This window comes from Dipodomys merriami, unplaced genomic scaffold (assembly GCF_024711535.1).
Source record: "Dipodomys merriami isolate MVZ:Mamm:240054 unplaced genomic scaffold, mDipMer1.0.p SCAF_60, whole genome shotgun sequence".
In the NCBI taxonomy this organism is placed as follows: domain Eukaryota; kingdom Metazoa; phylum Chordata; class Mammalia; order Rodentia; family Heteromyidae; genus Dipodomys; species Dipodomys merriami.
In genome coordinates this window covers 2,685,375-2,701,338 of record NW_027206180.1, presented here as the reverse complement: position 1 = coordinate 2,701,338, position 15,964 = coordinate 2,685,375, and the positions used below count along the sequence as shown (strand labels likewise).

The following is a 15,964-nucleotide window of genomic DNA, read 5'->3' as shown; positions in this document are numbered from 1 at the left end:
TGATGGGTGATGGTTGCAGTGATACCTGGTGCTCCCCAGCCCCCAGTGAGCTCAGTGAGTAGCTCCACCATAGCCCCCTCCACCCGCTGCCCCGGCCGCCTGCTGCCTGTCCTTCCCCTCCGCAGGCCCTCGTGCCCAGTGGCTTTTCATGCAGGAAGGCTGCTCTCCCCCAGGCTCCCTTCCTTGAGCGGAAGCTCAGGTTCCCCGCTGCCTGCCCTTAACCCCACGCTTCTCCATCTCTCTGACAACTTGCAGTGGTGCATTCTCTGAACTACTGGACCACTCGTCTGTGAGGTCCACGAGGCAGGACCCAGGCTGCTGTCCAGCGTGACTCCCCCTCACGTCAGCTGGTGCTGGGTCTGCAGCTGGAGGAGGGCTGCACGCTGCAGCGGGAGGGACACGGTTCACAGCCTGTGCGTGTTAGCTCTGTCGCCTTGACAAGACGCTTAACGTCCTCGGGGTTTGTTCGCTCATCTGTTAAAGCTTTGAGGGCCCCAGTGCGTGAGGCCCACTGAGTGTGCGCCTGTCGCAGCCACATTTATGAAGGGGCAGTCAGAGTCGAGTCTCAATGCCAAGTGCAAGACCTCAGCCTCTCCTCCAGCCATGGGCTCCCTTCCATGGTGTTGGAGGCCTCAGGATGTCTGGTCTGAGTTAGATTAGTGAGAATGACACAATCCAAGTGAACTGCCTGCCGCAGAAGAGCCCTTAGGAGGTATTGAACCCTTGAAGTAGAAATGCCTTGTGAGAAGAGTGGCAATAATGTGGGTGGCTCTGAGCAGTCTGGAAAGCATTTGGGATGAGTGGCATGTGACGTAGAGATGAGGTTGGAAGCATTTTTTCCTCCTCTGAAGGCTGCTGTAGATTCAGAGCCGGGGCATCTGAGGTGTATGAGCTAGGCAGAGACCAAGGCAGAACTACAGAGGAGGATGCGCCCATTCACCCCATTTCTGAGATTCCTCTTCCTGACTCAGAGCTGGTTTCCTGGTCAGCACTTGGGGGATAGGATCTTAAAGTCAGCATCTTGCCCCAGGTCCTTTTTCCTGGAAGGAGACTTGAGCCACAGCTAATGCATTTACAGTCATTAACATCTTGAATGTGGGGTTAAGTGGCTTTTGTGGAAAGCAGCAGACTTGGAGCCATGGTTAGACTATGCTGCCCTCTAGTGTCCAACTTCTGCCACTACTGACATGAACTGTGTTTCACAACAAGCTGTTGGCTAAAGACTTTGTGCATAGTCTCCTCTAGCCTCCACATCAAAAGGTCACAGGTAAGGCAGGCATAGGGCCTTCCATTAGACACTGATGTCAGTTTGTAACAACGTGTCAACGTGTCAACAATGTGTCTAATGGAAGCAACAGGTAGCCATTCTAAGTCAACCCATCTAGCAGTTGGACAAATGTCAGGGTGAAATAGAATGGAAATCAGACCCTGACCTCCTGTCTTGTGATTATCCTCTCTGCACAGATGCCCCCGTGGGAAGCCTGGAGAATGGGACAGGACCGGAGGCTCATGCTGTGCCAGAGACTGGACTGCGGTTCGGGTCAGTGTTCTGAGACACGTTGCTGCCTAATGGAGGTGATGTTCACGGCTGGCTGCGCACTGGATTGTGTTTTGGAGACAGGAGTGGTCCTGCTGGGATGCGGGGCAGGCTTAGGTCACATTCCTATTCAGACTTTATCTTTACCTCAGAATTACCCTGGCTCAGACACTGCCAGGGGCATATGGGTGTGTGTCGCCTGTCCCCTTCTGAACTTTTGGGGCCATAGCTAAGTGTGCCCTCCTCTGTTATTTTCTTACTTTAAACGTTTGTTAGTATTTAATAGTAACCATGTTCTATAGTCTTTAGGACACTTAGCTGTTATTCTGCAATATTTCTGAAGCATTTAGTCTGTTGTCTAGCATATTCTAACCATACAAAGTTCCTCTTCCCTCCCCCTAAGTAAAAAAATCTGTCCGGGTAGCAGTGGCTCATGCCTGTAATTCTAGCTTCTCAGAAAGCTGAGATCTGAGGATTGCGGTTCAAAGCCAGCCCAGGCAGGAAAGTCTGGAGACTCTTATCTCCAATGAACCACCAGAAAACTGGAAGTGGAGCTGTGGTTCAAGTGATAGAGTGTTAACATTGAGTGAAAAAGCTAAAGGAGAATGCAAATCTCTGAGTTCAAGTCCTAGTATTGGCACACAAAAAAATTCTGAAGGAGAAACTGATTTTGGTGTAGAGTATTTAAAATTTTTTTATTTAAAAATTATTATTGTAAAGGTGATGTACAGAGGGGTTACAGTTACATAAATCAAGTAATGAGTATATTTCTTCTTGAACAGTGTCCCCTCTTCCTCTTCCTCTTCCCTTGTTTTTCTTCCAGCTTTTTCCCTCCTTGTGTAGATTCTTTTTTTTTTTTTTTTTTGGTCTGGTCGTGGGGCCTGAACTCTGGGCCTGGGCACTGTCCTTCAGCTCTTCAGCTCAAGGCTAGTGCTCTACCACTTGAGCCACAGCACCACTTCCGGGTTTTTTCTTTTTGCTTATTAGTGCTGAGGAATCAAACTCAGGGCCTCATGCATGCAAGGCAAGCACTCTACCACTGAGCCACCTTCCCAGCCCCTCGTGTATATTCTTAATGTCAGCACTATTCTGGTGGCCTTTACTGGTCTTTTTTTTTTTTTTTTCCCATACAGGGGATTAAACTCAGGACTTTGCACTTGTTAGGCATGCACTTTTTCATTTGGGCCCCTCTCCAGCCTCTTTTACTCTGATTGTTTTTTGCCCAGGCTGGCCTAGAATTTTGATTGTCCCACTAACCAGCTCCTGCATAGTTAGGATTGAGTATCTGGGCCACTGGGGCCTGGTCTCACTGTTCCATTCTCTCTCTGTCCTCATGGCTTTAATTAAATGCCCAGGTATACATCCATCAGCATTTTAAGCCTTTCCTTGAGGGTAGAGGTTTTCTCTGCCCCAAACGTTGCTTGCTGCCCAGATCGGACCCAGAATAGACAGAGTTCTGAAAATGACATGTCTCAGAGGGAGTTTGGCCACCTGGCTCCGTGTCAGAAAGGTCACCGCCCTCTTCTAAGACCTGGATCCTTATTTGTTTCCATTTTAGTACTTTTGCAATGAATGAAAAGTCCTACCTTTTTTCTTTCAGTTCTAGGGATTGAACTCAGGGCCTTGTGCACACTAAGCAAGCACTGTACCACAGAGCCACACTGTCAGCACTTGGTTTTTATTTAGTTTTGAGATAGGGTCTAGCTAACTTGGCCCAAGCTGGCCTTCACCTCCTGAGTAGCTGGGGTTGCAGGTGTGGGCTACATGCCCTTCTTAAAAATGTCACTCTTAACCCCAGTTCTGTGACAGTGTTGATGTTCTGCTTTTCCTCCTTGTGTGCACGTGTATGCCTGTGTGTGTATGTGTGGGTGGTAGATGATGGCCTTGCTGTTTCCACAAAGGATGCTGGGTCTGGTTTTCAGGTTGGAGCCCATTATCAATGCAGTTTGTTCTCAAAGTCTGCAGCAGCTTCGCTATGAACAGTTGGGGGAACTTCAGTCCGGTGCTCACAGGGCGCACGCTGGGTCAGGCTGCTGGCACCATGTTTTATCAGTCAGTCCGTATGTCTGGTTTGCTGTGTGTCCCTTGTAGAGGCACTTCATTTCATCTTGATGGTTGGCTCATTAAATGTTGGACTCGGCGAAGAACACTGTAAACTCAGGCCTGGGCGAAGCTTTTCTAACACATTTTTCCATAAGGCATAGGAAAGGCTCATCTCAGGTTGGGAGCAGTGACAGCACCCAGGGCCAGTGTCCAGGGACATTTGAAATAGCAAAATCACCAGCAAAGACCCAGGGATATGAGAAACGAGGGACTAAGTGGCCACGGAGGGACGCTGGTTTATAGAAAGTGCCCGGAGTCTGCGCGGCCTCCTGCTCAGCCCTGAGCACACCCACGGGTGGCCCCAGCCTGTGCTCAGGAATGACTCTCTGCTGTGCAGCCTCTGGTGTGGGTCACCGATGCTTTCAGTGTGTGTACAACCTGCATATGTAAACCCTGCAGAGAATGAGGGTTGGATAATGCGCTGAACAGCGAGGTAGGGCCACAGGCTGAGTGTAACGTCCTTCTGTCTACTTTTCCAGCGTGGAAGCCAGGTCTCCAAGCCAGGGAAGTCCTCTGGGCAGCCTGCTCCCCTCTGCCTCGGTGCCGGAGTCCATGACAGTCAGTAAGTATCTCTGCGCCAGCTCTGCCAGGCCCGGATGGTGGGGGGCTGGAGTCCCGGCAGTGCCCTTGGGCTTGTGCTGTGTGCCTGTGGACTTTGCAAAACATGGGGCTGTCAGGGTGGGTGTGTCTTGCTTGTGGACCCCAGAACTGTGGTAAATGGCGCTGAGTGGCACTGGAGGTACTAGGGTTTGAATTCAGGGCCTCAGATTTGCTAGGCAGGTGCTTTTCCACTTGAGTCACTCCCCTAGCCTTTTTTGCCTTAATTATTTTTCAGCTAGGATCTTGCCATTTTGCTCAGGACTAGCCTGAACCACAGGTTCCTATTACTGCCTCCCATGTAGCCAGTGTGCATATCACATCTCGCTTATTAAAAGGGAATCATGCTTATTAAAAGGGAATCGTGTGGCTCAGTTTACCAGGTTTGCCTCCGTTGGGATATAGGGGGAAGAACAAAGTATCTGGCTTGATTTTCTTTCTTTTTTCTTTGCTTTTTTTTTTTTTTTTTTTTGCCGGTCCTGAGCCTTGAATTCTGGGTCTGGGCACTGTCCCTGAGCCTCTTTGTGCTCAAGGCTAGTAGTGCTCTACCACTTGAGCCACAGCACCACTTCTGGCTTTTCCTGAGTATTGGAGAAAAGAGTCTCATGGATTTTCCTGCCTGGGCTGACTTTGAACTGTGATCCTCAGATCTCAGCCTCCTGAGTAGCTAGTATTACAGGCCACCGGTGCCTGACCTGGCTTGATTTTCTTTGTAACTCTCAAAGAGTCTTTTTTTTTAGAGTAAGGGAAGCCATCTTTCCACGCTGGTACAATGTTGCTAGGATTAGGTGCAAGCCATTTCCAGCTTTACCACCCAGGAAATACAAGCAAATAAGAATAAGTTTGAATGGCTTTGTGTAACAAAGTATAAACCACTGTGGCTTACCAAGTTGGAAACTCTGTGTTCTAGGCGGGCAGGCTGGGGCTGGTACAGGCTCCATAGTCCTCAGAGGCCAGGGCTCCGCCTGCTTGCCTCGTAGAAGAGCTAGCTGTGTGGCTGCGCTGCCTGAGTGGGAGGGTGGGTGACAGGACCTCTGCGACTCATGGAGAGGGTAGGGGAGGGAGGACAGCCCTGCCTCTTTGGGGGATGCCACTGGCCTTTCCTGTTCTTTGCATCAGTGTTATGTGCTCCGTGTCCTCTGCTGTTGTTTCTAGAATCCCGAGGCCCCTGAGTCCTCTGTTCCCACCATGCCCATCTCACTCCCTGTGGCTGACTCCTCCCTCTTCCTCAGCTTCTGGACACCCCAGGTTTGTGGAGGAACAGCAGGAGAGTGAATATTAGGGTCGTTACCCCCCATCACTCTAGTGAGACCTGTCACTCAGTGTGACAGTGAGTGTGGCAGATGGCTTGTGTGCCAGAACGACGCCCCTATGTCCTCACCCTCCCTTGCCATCTACAGCCTAGATTGGTCTTGAATTCTGAATCCTCCTGCCTTAGCCTCCCAAGTGCTGGGATTACAGGTGTATACCACCATGCCCTGCCTTTCTCTCCTTTTTTTTTTTTTGTTGGTTGTGGGGCTTGAACTGTGGACCTGGGCGCTGTCCCTCAGCTCTTCAGCTCCAGGTTAGTGCTCTACCACTTGAGCCACAGTTCCACTTCCAGTTTTCTGAGTGGTTTATTGGAGATAGGAGTCTCATGCAGGGCTGGGAAGGTGGCTCAGTGGTAGAGTGCTTGCCTTGCATGCATGAGGCCCTGGGTTCCATTCCTCAGCACCACATAAGCAGAAAAAAACAAAAAGCCAGAAGTGGCGCTGAAGAGCTGAGGGACAGTGCCCAGGCCCAGAGTTCAGGCCCATGACCGGACTAAAAACAAAAAAAGTCTCATGGACTTTCCTGCCTGGGCTGGCTTTGAACTGAGTCCTTAGATCTCAGCCTCCTCAGTAGCTGGGATTATAGGCGTGAGCCACTGGCACCCGGCTATTCTCTCCTTTTGTAGAAGAGCATAGAGGCTTAGCAAGGTTTAGGACACTTTCCAGCACCTCACCATGGGTGTGTCGCTCCAGCAGTACTACTTGGGCAGCTACTATGCACAGACATGGTTTCTGGGGAGTGGTAAGGGGTGACTCTGGTGATTGAACCCAGGTTCTCTCTAGCCGGTGCTGCTCACAATTCTAGATTCCCTAAGGAGGGAGACAGCAGTGTATGTGTGAACCAGCCTCAAACTCATTATTTTTAAATAATTTTTTATTGAGATTAAGTGATTACATAAATTTCACAGTATTGTGGGATAGTGACACTTAAAGTCAAAAACACATTCTAACCTTCACAGGGCAAATTGTTATTATGATGGCCAAACTCATTATTTTTAATAAAGCAACGAATTCCCAACTGAGGGCGGTTGGTGTTCGGGATGCATATACCAGCCTGTCTGACCATGTTTAGAAGTAGTCCTGAGCCCTGAGGACTCGTGGAGCCGGAGGGGGAAATCATGCAATGCTCTATTCTCAGTCTTGGAAATCTGGGACAGATCAATATGAGAAAACACAGCGGTCTGCTCACATGTCAGCGTACCTCTTGCGGGAGAGATGGCACAGCCTGAGCCTTGCTGAAATGGTATCTGAGAATCAACAGAGAGCTGTTGATTCAGGGGGGATGGTAAGGCCCCCACAGGTGGGGACACTGTGGGAAGGTGGCTCTCAGGCTGGCCCGGAACAGACAGAATTTGCATCTGGCTTTAGGCTGGAAGGGCAGGAGGAGGTAGAAGAACTTTTGACTCTGTGTGGCTGTCCTGCCATCTTTCAAACAGGGAGAGGCCTAGGCTTGCTTTGTTTTCAGTATCTTTAACTCAGCAATCCTAAATACTGTAGGGAGAATTTTGGCTTTTTTTCGGTTGTGTGCAAATTTGCAACCGCTGGTACACTCTGCATGTTGCTGCTTCTCTGCTCCCTTTCACTAACCCCAAAGATGCCCAGGGGAACCACCAAGCTGTCCTCAAGGGTTGCCCCCTGGTGGATGGTCCAGGAACTACCTGTAAAACCTCCCACAGAGAACATGTTGGCCACTTTTGACGTTATGTATGGTTTACTTAGGTTATACCTGGCTGTCATTTTATCAATGCAAAATACGGAGGGTTAATATTTACTAAAATTCTTTAAATTCATTTTTTTCTGTTTGTTTGTATTTTTGGTCGATAGTGGGACCTGGGCTGTATACCTGAGCTCAAGGTGAGTGCTCTATCACTTTGAGCCACAGCGCCACTTACGGTTTTCTGATGGTTAATGGGAGATAAGAGTCTCATGGACTTTCTTGCTCAGGCTGGCTTTGAACCGCAATCCTCAGATCTCAGCCTTCTGAATAGCTAGGATTATAGGCGTGAACCATCGGTGCCCTGCCTTTTCCTCTTTTTTTTTTTTTTTTTAATGGGAACAAAATATGACCTTAAGTTTACTGGGTAAAATAGAAAAATAGTTGAATGATATTTTGGAACTAATTCAAAAGAAAGTGCTATTTTTGGAGTGAAAAACATAATCTGTGTTGTGAAGCTATAATGCCCTAGCATATTAAAATTGCTGTTTAAGCTAAACTTTTGTTCAGCTGAATCATGAAAATTTTATTTCCAACCTTTCAGTTTCTCCTAAATTGGCATTATTTTAACCCTGTGACAACAATATTTCTACAGAGTTTTGTCTTAAACAAATCCTGTGGGCCCCTATGTAGGGGTTCAGGAGTGTGCAGAATGGACAGAGCTGGAAGGCCATGTGCGGGGTCGCTGCTGGGGGTGGGGGCTGTCAGAGGGCTCATGTGGCAGGATGATCATGTGCCACCAAAGTGTGGCAGGTGGTGATGGCAGAAGCGTGCTGGGCAGGGGTGAGGTGGGGTGTGGAGAGGAGCCGGGGAGCTGTGGGATCAGGTTCTATTCTTCCCGCAGAGGCCAGCTGGTGGGTGTTTTTGTGGTTGTTACTGTTGTTTTATTTGATGGTGCTGAGGTTTCAACCCAGAACCTTGTGCTTTCTTATCTTGCTTGCTCGGCCTGGTATTCTACCACTGGAGCCATTACTGTGAGCCCAACATTTTGCTGGTTAATTGGAGATGGAATCTCACATGTTTCTCTGTGTGGGCTGATCTGAAACCGTGACCCTTCAGCTCTGAGCCTCCTGAGCGGCTGGTATGACAGGTGGAGCTACCAGTGACTCAGCCAGCTGTGTGTTCCCCAGCCATTCCTCGGTCCTCCCTGTGGTCCTCCTCACCCAGCAGGGCCTCCAGGGCCTGGTGCCTTTCAGGGGTCGTCCTCAACCATGTGGATATCCACATCCCCTCAAGCGGCTGGCAGTCCTCAGGACTGAGCCCTAGCACCCACGATTCAGAGACTGCTCAGTGCTGCCCAGACTCGCTGGGTTAGCACCTCGCTTCACGCCCAGCACTGGCGCTTCCTGGTGGCTTTCTCTTTCTCTTTCCTGGAGACTTCCAGCTTCCCTGTAATAGTTGGCATGCCATTTGTGTACCATTGCCCCATCTTCTGTTGAGATGGATTATTGAGGACTTTGCTGCCTGAGCAGGCCTAGAACTGTGATCCTCCCAGTCTCAGTCTTTCTCACAGTTTAGAGTGACAGGTATGTGACACTCCTTCCAGCTTCCGGTTGAGAGAGGGTCTCATGAACTTTTCTGCTGAGGCTGGTCTTAAATTGCTATCCTTGCATTCTCAGCCTCCTCATTAGCTAGGATTACAGAGGCATGAGCCACTAGCATCCGGCTAAACCTGTTTTTTTGACCACTTGCCTCCTGTAGACCCAGGATGAAACAAAACAGGAGGAAAACAAATGGTGATTGAGATGATAGGTCCCAGGAAGGGTTTGCCTCTCTCTCTCTCTCTCTCTCTCTCTCTCTCTCTCTCTCTCTCTCTCTCTCTCTCTCTCTCTCTCTCTCTGTGTGTGTGTGTGTGTGTGTGTGTGTGTGTGTGTGTGTGTGTGTGTGTGTGTGTGTGTGTGTGTGTGTGTGTGTGTGTGTGTGTGTGTGTGTGTGTGTGTGTGTGTGTGTGTGTGTGTGTGTGTGTGTGTGTGTGTGTGTGTGTGTGTGTGTGTGTGTGTGTGTGTTCGCGCGCCTGTGCTGTTCAGCTCTGTGAAAATGCCGCATGGGGCTGTGTGTGTGTAGGAGGCACCTGTGGAATGTCTCTATACAGATGATTCTGACCCTGCAGCTTCAGGGAGGGACACAGCACACGAGGCTCATGGGTGCTATGTACTTATTATTTTATCACAATGTTAACTTACTGAAGATTTACTCAGTAGCTATTTATGGCATTTGTGTAGAATTTGTCTTCCTACATTTTTTTTTTTTTGCCAGTCCTGGGGCTTGAACTCAGGGCCTGGGCACTGCCCCTGAGCTTCTTTTTTTGCTCAAGGCTAGCACTCTACCACTTGAGCCACAACACCATTACTGGCTTTTTCTGTATATGTGGTACTAAGGAATCGAACCCAGCACTTCATGTATGCTAGCCAAGTACTCTACTATTGAGCCACCTCCCTAGCCCCTCCACATTTTAAAAAACTTTTTTTGTCTTTTCTTTTTCTGTATTGAGGACTGAACCCAACACACTTGCTAGGCAAGCACTTTGCCGCTGAGCTACATCTTTTCCTTAATAGTTTTTCTTTTCTTTTCGGGTCTGATCATGGGGCCTGAACTCTGGGCCTGTGTGCTGTCTCTCAGCTCTTCAGCTCAAGGCTAGCGCTCTACCACTTGAGCCACAGCGCCATTTCCGGTGTTTTTTCATTTTGCTTATGTGGTGCTGGGGAATCGAACCCAGGGTCTCATGCATGCAAGGCAAGCGCTCTACCACTGAGCCACTTTCCCAGCCCCTCCTTAATAGTTTTTTTTGGTCAGTTGTGGGACCTGAACTCAGGGCCTGGGCACTGTCCCTGAGCTTTTCTGCTCAAGTCTAGTGCTCTACTTTGAACCATAGCTCCACTTCTGGTTGTTCTTGTGGTTTATTGGAGAAAAGAGTCTTATAGATTTCTACCCAGGCTGGCTTTGAACCACAATCTTCAGAGCTTGGCCTCCTGAGTAGGTGTAAGCCACCAGTGGCCTAGCTTCCTTCACATTTGTAACAGCCGAGTTTCTCTAATTTTGAATCTACTTCTGTATTGGAATATGTATGTATGAGGGAGCAGAGAGCTGTCAGAAAGCCCAGCCTCTGTAAGCTGATGGATGGAGAGCAGCACCGTGGCCACCAGAGGGCGCTCGGGCCCTGCTGCATTTTTCCTTCTGCGACTGTTGTGTCTCAATTTTGAGGTCCTGTTGTTAGTGTTTATTTATGGGGATGGTGATGGGAGCAGTGGTCCTTCTGAGCAGAAAGCTCCAGCAAGCACAGAGCATCCTGTTGTTCTCAGCATCATAGGCAGTCACAGTCAGCACCTGGGAAGGTTTGGAGCTGGCCTATTTTAGAAGGGAATAGACAGCTAATTGGGAAATATTTCTCTTTTGCCACTGCTTTATATGAGAAGTAATTGATTATCTATGGTGTGTGTCAGGCCTTCAAAGACACAGTATCAGGAAGTGGACAAAAGGGGCCCAGGTACTCAGCTTGATCATTTCTTTTGGGTTTATCATCACTTTAAAATTTTTTAAAAATTGTTTTTTATAAAAGTGATATACAGCCTGGTGCCAGTGGCTCACGCCTGTAATTCTAGCTACTCAGGAGGCTGAGATCTGAGGATTGTGGTTCAAAGTCAGCCTGGGCAGGAAGGTCTGTGGGACTCTTATCTCCAGTTCACCCCCAAAAACTGAGAGTGGTGCTGTGGCTCAAAGGATCGAGTGCTCGCCTTGAGCTGAAGAGCTCAGAGACAGCGCCCAGGCCGAGTTCAAGCCCTACAACCAACCAACCAAACAAAAATGTACAGAGGGGTTGTAGATACGTGAGTCAGGTAATGAGTACATTTCTTTCTGGACAGAGTCGTTCCTTCCCTTGTTCTCTCCTAGTTTGTCCCTCCCACCCCCACCTACAGGTTGTACAGTTCATTTGCAACATAGTGTCCAGTGAGTACCACTGCTAAGTTAGTTCACTCCTCTGTCCATTTCTGTGCCTCCCCTTATACCCCCAAAGACCTGTAAACGAACCAACAGGACAAAAAGGAAAGAAAACAAAACAAGCAAAAAAAAAAAAAAGAAAAACCGCTTCTTGTTTATCATCACCTTTGATCTCAGCCACGGCAGAGAGGGCAAGTAGTCATTGGGCCAACTTGCTGAGCCTCATTTTCTTCTCTTGGCTATTATTGGAAGGGATTCTCAATACCAGCAGGGCCATCTGGCTTGTCGCCTTGGCAACATGATTCCAAACATTTGGCAGCTTGAGAAACGGAGCTGAAGGCCATGGGATGGCTTAGAGTGCCATGGCAGGGCCCTGCAGCCGGCCGGTACTTGCCCAGGGCTTGAGCACAGACTTTCAAGAAGAGCTAGTGGAGCAGCAGCTATGAAGTGAATGGCCCTCCAACCCCTGTAGCCCACAGCCAGTCTGGACCAAGCAGACCCCTCCTGCCAGCACCTCTCCTTCCCTCCACACTACTTCTGGGCCTCTAGTGCCTGCCATAGGATTGGGAAGTTCCTGATGGGAGTTAGATATACCCTACTTCTTCCTCAACAGGTATCAAGCAGCTGCCTCACGTGAGCTATGTTCTAGGAGCTGCAGAGATGTAGTAAGGACTAGACACATTCGGTAGAAGGTGCTCATAATATTGCGCTTCATACTCCAAAGATGCCAACCCTTGTTAGGGGGACTCTATGCCCACAGTTCAAGATCCAGTGGAAACGACTGTGTTGGCAGGCTATATAAAGGAGTGAGGGACAATGAGAGGGTCAGGCAGGAAGGCTGTGCAGCCACAGATGAGCAACATGGTTTCTGTTACCTGTGCACTGACGGGCCCTCCGCACCCATCCACCGTGGGGTATGTCCGGAGATGAGTCCCTGGAGCAGGAGATCCAAACCTGCTTCCAGCGCCCAGCTCCCTACTGGCAACTGCAGAGCCACTAACCCTGCCGGATGCTGACTGTGGCCAGCATGGGTGACCAGCACCGTGCTAGCCAGCATGGCTGTTTGGTTCCTCATCAGTGGCTGGAACGGGAGGGAGGAGCTGCTGGGTGTCGGGGACAAATGTCACAGGATGGGGTATCTGAGGTGCAGAGGGGGCCTAAGGCAGGGGGCAGGGGACTAAGGAAGCCTTTGTGGAGACTGGAAGTGCCTCATCTGAGAGTCAGCGCCTGTGGTCTGCTTAGCACAGGAAGTTCCGCTCCTGGCAAACCAGACACACAGCTCTCCAAGGCTGCTTTCCCTCACCATCGAGCTGCCTGGTGGTGTTGGTCAGGGCAGCTTGGTGCTGCCTTGCCTCTGCTCTGCATCTTCTACGTTGGGATGTTCTTTTCCACAGGAAGTAGTCGTGTGGACATCAACGGACACCGGAAATCCGTATTCTTGTTCTTCATGCACATCATGTGCTAGAGATCTCCATTGCTGTATAGTATTCAGAGCATCCCTTGCCTTCAGAGATGCCCTCCAAAGACAGATGGTTCTGAGGAAAAGACCTGCTTCTCCTGCCACCCTTGGACTTGTGGGGCCTGGCGTGCAGTTTATGAAGGCTTCTTGTTGCTGCCCCCGCTTTTACCACGCAGGAAGGAGGCTGAGGCTTGCTTTGGGAGTTAAAGGAAGTCCACTCAGTCTTCAGCATGTGAGAGGGCATGTGTGAGGGCCAGTGAACCCAAGTAGGAAGCAGGTCATCCTAAGAATCTGATTTTCAGAGTGCATTTTGGAGAAAAGACCTCCCTCCCTTCCTGACAAATCCTTTTGAAGTTTGACCCTCACTCTCAATTAGATTTTCTTCTCTCCAAAGTAGCACTGATGGTGGCTTTTTGGATAGAACACACAAGAAATTGAGGTGGTGTGGTGTGTGTTCCCAAGGAACACAGGTCTCCCCTTTTCCCAGAAGCCTCCGGGCTCATCAGTATGGCTGTCACCACAATGAGAGCCACATTGCTGACAGTGGAGACATTGCCCTCGGAGGCGAGCTGCTCAGAGTTCTCTTTGTTGTCCGCATTAAGTTGAGATGATTGAGTTGAGGAGTCAGGAGCGAGGGACCCCAGCCTTATTGAATAGAGAGCTCAGTGGTGGGCGTCGTGTGGCCTGGCATCGGGGTTGATGAAGAGGGATTGCTTTTCTCTCCGTCATCCGTCTTCACTAACCCTGGGTCCCTCTGGAGGGACGCAGCAGATGCTTCCATCTAAATAGCGCGGGGAGAAGGGAGGTTCCGCAGCCAGGTTGTCACATCTTATAAGCGGAGATGCTTTCACTGGGGACTCACGATATTCAGTCTGTAAATTCCTTTTGCTACTCCCTGGCCTGTGTGGGCAGGAGTGGGGTAGAAAGCCACCTTCCCTGGGCCTGGGTTGCTTTGCTCACTTGCCTGATGGCATATCAGGTCGGCTGTTGTTTGAACCCTGGAGCTCAATCCACACAGTTGGCCTTGACCCCTGCAAGTGATTCTGTGCACATGAGCTAGGGTTTCCATTGGGGACCCAGTCCCCTTGGATTTAGTTATGTTTCTTCCTTTAAATTTCTTCACAGACTTTTTTTCTTTTGTATTTATTTGTTTGTTTGTCAGTTGTGGGGCTTGAGCTCTGGGCCTGGGCGCTGTCCCTCAGCTCTTCAGCTCTAGCACTCTATCACTGTAACCACAGCACCACTTCCTGTTTTCTGATGGTTTATTGGAGAGAAGAGTGTCACAGACTTTTCTGCCCCGGGCTGGCTTTGAGCCGTGATCCTCAGATCTCAGCCTCCTGAGCAGCTAGGATTACAGGTGTGAGCTACCGTCACCCAGCTGGTTTTTTTTTTTTTTTTTTTTTTTGCTTTTGTGGGGGGATAAAATATCACTTGTAGCCCAAGCTGGTCTTGAACAATTTACTCTCATGCTTCTGTCTCATGAGCGCTGGGATTATAGATGTGAACTGCCACACCAGGGTCATGTAGGAGTTTTCTTTCAAGTGTAAAGTATTGAAAATTTATTTGTTTGAAATAGTTGTCGATACTTAACAATTGAGAACTCTTCATATTTTTTTAAATGAACACCATGTGAGTCCAGTGGAAAATCAGATTTGGTAACTACTGCATGCTTCTACATGCCAGGCAGTTCTGGCACACAGTGGGCACGGTGGCAGGTGGGCCCTGTTGCGGGTACTCTGGTCCTAGTGGCTGGGCTGCTCTCTGCCTGCCGGCCGCACGCTCAGCTTCAATGGGCCAGGCATTCATCTTTGGAGACTCTGCAAGTATTTTCCCTTGAGACCTCCCTCTGTCCCTCCCTCCCTCCTTCCTTTCCTCCCTCCCTTCCCCCCTCCCTTTCTCCCTCCCTCCCTCCCTCCCTCCCTTCCTCCCTCCCTTCCTTCCTTCTTCTCCCCCTTCCCTTCCTGGGAAGAACTGGATAGTTCTCTTGAGATGTCTCAGAGCTGCACTGCAGCTTACCTTTGCTGCCCAGCATCACAAGAGAGACTCTAGACCCTGAAACTCAGGCCCTGGAAGGATCAAATTGCTGGCTGGGTGCTACTTTTGTACCATTGCAAGTCAGGGACTGTCTGTGTTGTCTGCACCTTGCCCAGTGCCTGGCCCTTGTGAGTGGTTGGAAACTGTTGATCAAGTGAGCAGAGAACTGAACTGATGAGATCACAGTGACAGCCTGCCTGTGCCACTGGTCTGCTGGTGCTGGAGCCAAGTCCTCTCCAGCATCTCTGAAGAGGGTGTGTGTGTGTGTGTGTGTGTGTGTGTGTGAGAGAGAGAGAGAGAGAGAGAGAGAGAGAGAGAGAGAGAGAGAGAGAGAGAGAAAGTGTGTGTGTGTGTGTGTGTTCTAATCAGGAGAATGATGCAGGAAGCTGAGATCTGAGGATCAAGGTTCAAAACCAGCCTGGGCAGGAAAGTCCATGAGACTCTTATCTCAAATTAACCACTAGAAAACCGGAAGTGGCGCTGTGGCTCAAGTGGTAGAGCACTCACCTTGAGCTGAAGAGCTGAGGGACAGTGCCCAGGCCCAGAGTTCAAACCCCATGACTGACAGAGAGAGAGAGAGAGAGAGAGAGAGAGAGAGAGAGAGAGAGAGAGAGAGAGAGAGAGAGAGAGAGAGAGAGAGAGAGAGAGAGAGAGAGAGAAAGAGGGGGGGGTGGGGGAGATTGGTACTGAGGAAGCTATGAAATGAATTTGCCATGAACTTATATATATATATATATATATATATATATATATATATATATATATATATAATTTTTTTAAGGGCAATGATTGATGGACAGCCCTGGAATGAGTCTTGGGAATGTATTAAGAGTTGCTAGAAAAACAAGGACAAAAGGAAAAGTCAGCGCTGAGCCGTGGAGATTTTCTAGTGGATGTATGCGTTGCAGATTTCCGTCTCCAGGGGTCATGGCGCCCCCGCGGGCTCTAGTGGCAGAGGGGACTGGCACCCAAGGGCCAGGCTCTCCTTGGGATGGGAGAGGCGCTCCTGGTGGCAGAGGTCTGAGGGAAGTGTGTGTGGGGGTCAAAGAGCCCTGAAGGGTTGTGAGGCTACTTGGGGTGATTGCCTTGAGCGAAGGGGGACACATTAAGAAGGCGACATCTATGGGGAGGTGGCCTTCAAAAGGCAGCAGACCTCCTGTCTCCTGTGTACCTGTAAGAAGTAAAGTTTGGCTTTTCAGTTACAGCAGCCTGGAAGGAAGGTGAACTAGGAATGAAAACACTGAACTCTTTGAGTGTCGAAAGCCACCGGCTGC

General features: G+C 49.6%; 1 protein-coding gene across 2 annotated transcripts in view; it reads left to right on the top strand.

Moving 5' to 3' along the window:
• The window catches only part of Snx29 (sorting nexin 29), a 222,980-nt gene that overhangs the window by 56,788 nt on the left and 150,228 nt on the right, over positions 1-15,964 (top strand). For both annotated transcript variants that reach the window (XM_070003461.1, XM_070003463.1), the window contains 2 exons: positions 1,465-1,540; positions 4,120-4,202. In XM_070003461.1, coding sequence (XP_069859562.1) covers positions 1,465-1,540; positions 4,120-4,202 — 159 coding nt within the window. The remainder of the gene's footprint in view (positions 1-1,464; positions 1,541-4,119; positions 4,203-15,964) is intronic.